Source organism: Phymastichus coffea, unplaced genomic scaffold, assembly GCF_024137745.1.
Source record: "Phymastichus coffea isolate CEN01 unplaced genomic scaffold, Cenicafe_Pcof_1.1 PCOF00044, whole genome shotgun sequence".
In the NCBI taxonomy this organism is placed as follows: domain Eukaryota; kingdom Metazoa; phylum Arthropoda; class Insecta; order Hymenoptera; family Eulophidae; genus Phymastichus; species Phymastichus coffea.
In genome coordinates this window covers 2150982-2156231 of record NW_026706855.1, presented here as the reverse complement: position 1 = coordinate 2156231, position 5250 = coordinate 2150982, and the positions used below count along the sequence as shown (strand labels likewise).

Genomic DNA, 5250 nt, shown 5'->3' with positions numbered 1-5250 from the left:
ATTCTGGTATTCATAATAGCAAGAAAATAAAAGCTCTTTAAGCTGGAAAAGTTTTCGTGGTTGCAGCCAGTATAGATTTTCTAGAGATAACATTTCTGTCACAATTTAATGATATAGAACAAGCTAGTCTGAGTTGAATAACATATTTGATTTAATAATATGAGTCGCAAAATAAATAACATTCACGAATATAACCTCTATACTGGTCTGTAACTCCGTTATTCATCACGTACGTTTATGCATCGTAAAAGTGATGGTTTTACATGCATTTAACAATTATCGTATCAAGAATATTTAATGTAATTCACTTTGTTCTTACTTTCCGATATAACGGTGGCGTTACAATGTGACCAGCAGTTTTGTCAGAATGGAACGGCAAAATATATGGACTGAGCTCGTTTTCCCGCCACTTGAACGGTCGAAAATTGTTAATTTTATTTAAAATGTATGCAATTTATTGAAATAGTAAACGGCGGGAAGGGGATAATGAGGGAAATTATTTTCATTTTGAGACCTTCCTGCAAAAATTCATAAAATGATCGGAAAATCGGAATTTTCATGCATTTTCTAGTAAATAATCGGAAAAAAATTACTACTAATATCAGGAACAAATAGGGCAATTAATGCCATTTTCCCTTTTTCGCTACTAATTTTCTATGAAAATGAGCCAACTTCGCAGTCCTCGAAACAGGACCAAGACCAGCATTTGCTTAACGTTTTCCCGCCTATTGGCGGGAAAAAACAGAATAGCCGCATTTTGGTCACCCATGTGGCCGATCTGCTTCTTAGGCTCTAAAGCAGTTTGAATATTCATCCGCGACGCGTACGATACGGTTTGTCCTTTCATTGAAGACATTCAACGATAAACAACAGTGAAACTAATTACTCACTTGGACGTCTTTTGTTTAGGAATCCGTGTGAATCTTTTCGTTTAGAAGTGGTTTGCCGATATAAGTACACAATGATGGATGTCGAGGTGAAAGTCATTAGAACAGATTCGCCGGTGTCGGGTGCGTGCTCCGAAAAAGATGAGAAAATAAAAATCGTCCCGAAGGAAAATATTAATAGGGAGATCATGGATATCGTGGAAGACTCAGGCTTTTCTAGCACCTCCACAGAATCTGGATCAGGTTAGCAAATGTTAATTTGTGCCTAGGATATTAATTGTTTTAAAATGCTTAACAGTTGATCACGGTATTATTCTCATAATTCCATGTAATTTTTTTTTCTTGTGCCGCGGTTAGTTCGATTTTACATTAGTATGTAAAACCAAATTTACGTCTGTTGCATACTACTATCCAATTTTATTTAAAATTTTACTTCAATCACAGAACTACTATTTGTACAATACATTACATTTATTTTTAATTAACGAGCACCTAATAATAGTTGAAGAAAAAATACCCCGACGCACTGAAGGTGTTAAAATCCTTCTATAATAGTAAAAAAAGAATTGTTAAATTTGTTGACAACAATGTTTTATAGTTTATAGAAGTTATATGTTAGTACATATTAATTAATTTTTTTTCTATTTTTATTTTTCTTTAATAACCAATCATACTGTCATAAAAAGTTAGCTTAAAAATAGACAGTATCAATTAACAGTTCTTTATGTGATAATCATTATTTATCTTGCAAAAATTTTGAACAAAGAATATTTTTTTAGATATACTTGGGAATTTAACCAAAGTTGAATCTGTTGAAGGCACAATTGGAGATGGTATCAAGTTTGTTGATCCACAATTGATATTGTCTGAACAACGTGAGAAAGCAGAAAAATTGGAACGCTTGAAAAGGAAAAAAATTGCGCAGGAGCAAAAAATAGCTGCAAGAGAAGCTTTTGAAAAAGAAATTCAAGAGCAACAGTACAAACGCTTAATACACTTATTACATCAGAGCAAGGCGTTAACTAGCTTTATTACGAAAAAGATTGATATGAAAGGTGAAAAAAAAAAACCTGCAGGTCGTAAAAGGAATGTAAAACTTGAAGAGGAATCAACAGTAAAAAAAGCCAAAATGGTTCTAAAAAAAACAGTTAGTTTTTTTAATAATTATTTTTTATTTCTAATACTTTTTTATAATTTATTACTACAATTCAGAATATACTATTGAATGTAATTGTATTAACTGAATTTCCAGCCAACAAAGAGAAGTAGAAGAAACCGGAATCTCAGTGATGAAGAAATTAAGAGAGAGTTGAACAATCTTTCTGATGAAGAAATTTATGAATCGCCTAATAAAGAAAATGAAAATGTCAACTCTATAGATGATTTTGTACAGCCCAAATACTTTAAAGGAGAGTTAAGAAATTACCAAAAGGAAGGTGTCAATTGGTTAAGACTTATGTATGAAAATGGTCTAAATGGAATTTTGGCAGATGAGATGGGTTTGGGGAAAACTATTCAAGTGATAGCTTTATTTGCTTATTTGTTTGAAAAAAACATAGCTGGGCCATACATGATTATAGTTCCATTGTCAACACTACCAAATTGGACATCAGAATTTGAACGTTTTGCCCCTCAACTACCAGTTGTAGTATATTATGGAAATGAACAAACAAGGCATAGTATTAGAAATAAGATTCACAGGAAAATATTTCCAGGACCTTTTAAGACAGATCCTATTATATTGACTACCTATCAAGTACCTATCAATGATGCTTCTTTTCTTCGAAAATTTAATTGGAGGTACATAGTAATTGATGAAGCTCAAAGAATTAAAAATTTTGAAACTCAATTGTTCAGGTAACACAACTCAATATATATTTGTAAATTATTATAATCTTTCATTTATGCATCTGATAAATATATTTTTTTAGAATTGTGAAATCATTCACTTCAGCCAATCGTCTATTGCTGACAGGAACACCATTACAAAATAATTTGACAGAATTATGGTCACTACTAAATTTTCTTCTTCCTGATATATTTAATAATCTGGAAGTTTTTCAAGATTGGTTTGATCCTAAAAGGATTCAAAATGATGAAGGGCGTCAAAAGTTTTTCCAACAAGAACAAGAAAAGCGTGTTATGGCTACATTGAGAGAAATTTTACATCCATTCATGTTGAGAAGATTAAAAGAAGACGTGTGTCCTGATGTTCCTCCTATCAAAGAAGTTATAATATACACACCATTAACAAATATCCAGTATGACTTGTACTCAAGTATTATTAAAAGAGATATATCTAAACTTCAGAAAGTTAAAGAAGAACCAATCATTGTAGATATCAATGGAGTCAGACCAAAAAGAAAATGTACCAAAAAAATGAACCTTGATGATGTCTTTGTGATGAATCAAAAAGCTTATAGTAATAGCATTAAAAATTTAAATTCGGATATCACAACAATTGGAACTACAAATATAAAAAATGAAGATTTATCTATGTGGAATCAGTTTACAAATGTCACAGAAAAAAATGTCAATTACTTAATCAGATTGAGAATGTGCAATGAAGGTAACTGATTCTATTAATTATAATTTTTAATTACTAATTAAACGTTTAATAAATTTGTTTGCAGTTATGATGTACAGACATGTCGTAAATCATCCTTATTTAATTCATTACCCTATGAATGATTGTGGCTTAGGATTGATTGATGAGAATCTTGTTACTGCGTCTGGAAAAATCTTGGTTCTTGATGCAATGCTGAAAAAGTTGAAGAGTAATGGTCATAAAGTTTTATTATTTTCAACTATGACTATGGTTTTGAACATCATTGAAGATTATTTATCTTTGCGCGACTATAAGTATGAAAGACTAGATGGCGCGATCGATCTTGATACGAGAAGGGACAGTATAAATAGGTTCCAAACTGATCGAGAGATATTTTTATTCTTACTAACAACTAAAGCTGGTGCCGTTGGTTTGAATCTTGCTGCAGCAGATACCGTAATCATCTACGACAGCGACTGGGTGTGTTTCAATTAAGTTTTTTTTATTTTATTACCTGATAGGTATGTTTTCACGCTAATGATTGATTACGAATTTTTTGTAGAATCCTCAAAACGATTTGCAAGCAATGGCTCGTTGCCATAGGATAGGACAAACAAAACCTGTAGCAGTTTATAGACTTTGCACTAAGGGTACCATTGATGAAGATATTATAAAGAGAGCTAATGCTAAACGATTTTTGGAAAAAGCAGTCATATCAAACGAAGGTAAAATAGTTGATCATGCAGATGGTCTTATGAGACTGAAGAAAATGTTAGATACAGAAACATTCAAAGTCGTGGATCCTAAAAATAATGGTATAAACTTGAAACCTTTTTCAAAAATTATTCTGATGTTATTAAAAATACACTATTGTACTACATTAATTTTTATTAATAGTTTACAGTGCTGCTGAACTTGATGAGCTTCTAGATCGAAGCGATATGGTTTTTTCATCCAGAAACATTGAGTCATTGTGAAAAATTATATGTACTTTAGTAGTTCAATTTATTTTCAAGTATTAATATTATAAAACTGAATTTTGTTTACGTGCCTTAATATTGTATAACATTGTTGCAATCAATCAAATCAATCATAATATATACTCAATCTAAACTGATAAGTTCATCAACCAATAACAAAAATTGTTCTCAGTTGTTTAAGTAGATTATAAGGAGAATATTTAAATCAATGTGTCGTTAGTATTATTTATTTATTTTTTTACGAGAATACTAAACTTTGACGAATAAGTAAATTAAGTATATTTTGTATTTGTCAAGCATTTCATTTAATAAAGAATAAGTTTTGAATGGATAATATGTGATTTTACTATGACCACGTAAATAGAAAATTAACAATAAAATAATATTTTTATAGAAAAGCGTTCCTTCACTACAGATACATATGGGACGTGAAAAAAAAATATTATAGTTTATTTATTATATTTATTATATGCAATTTATTATAGAATTATAAATTGAGGAGCCCGAAAAAGGTAAGTACAATCATGCGAACGCACGTTATGGCCTGACTTTGACGTGCGCTACTTATTGTAGCCCAGTTCTAGGCTGCCACCGGGCTGCGACGGTTAGTAGTCGGGTGGTGAACAAGCGTTTGTTTACGTTTTCGCTGATGGGCAGTTTGTTGCCCCCCCCCCCCCTATATATATATAATGGGAGGAACAGTATTCATGGTTTTATTGCGAAGAAAGATAATTAACTTGGGAAAAAAATATAGTTCGACAGTTTTACTGATAACTCTGCTGAAAAAGTTCCATAAGTTTCCAATCAAAACTATTTATATCGAATAGTAATCAAC

General features: G+C 31.3%; 1 protein-coding gene across 1 annotated transcript; it reads left to right on the top strand.

The window, feature by feature from the left end:
• Positions 1 to 722: 722 nt before the first annotated feature.
• Positions 723 to 4740, top strand: LOC131664477 (lymphocyte-specific helicase-like). Its single transcript, XM_058935610.1, has 8 exons — positions 723 to 833; positions 910 to 1130; positions 1667 to 2034; positions 2140 to 2744; positions 2819 to 3456; positions 3521 to 3915; positions 3998 to 4250; positions 4333 to 4740. Exons 2-8 carry the CDS (start codon positions 962 to 964, stop codon positions 4410 to 4412), a joined length of 2508 nt encoding a protein of 835 aa, XP_058791593.1. The 5' UTR covers positions 723 to 833; positions 910 to 961; the 3' UTR covers positions 4413 to 4740.
• The last annotated feature ends 510 nt before the right edge of the window (positions 4741 to 5250 follow it).

What these genes read in the sequence shown, in the direction of transcription:
- LOC131664477 (XM_058935610.1), top strand. Translation starts at nt 962, where the DNA reads ATGATGGATGTCGAGGTGAAAGTCATTAGAACAGATTCGCCGGTGTCG. An exon ending in AAATGGTTCTAAAAAAAACA is followed by an intron (nt 2,035 to 2,139) that starts GTTAGTTTTTTT and finishes CTGAATTTCCAG; the next exon opens with CCAACAAAGAGAAGTAGAAG. An exon ending in ATTGAGAATGTGCAATGAAG is followed by an intron (nt 3,457 to 3,520) that starts GTAACTGATTCT and finishes ATTTGTTTGCAG; the next exon opens with TTATGATGTACAGACATGTC.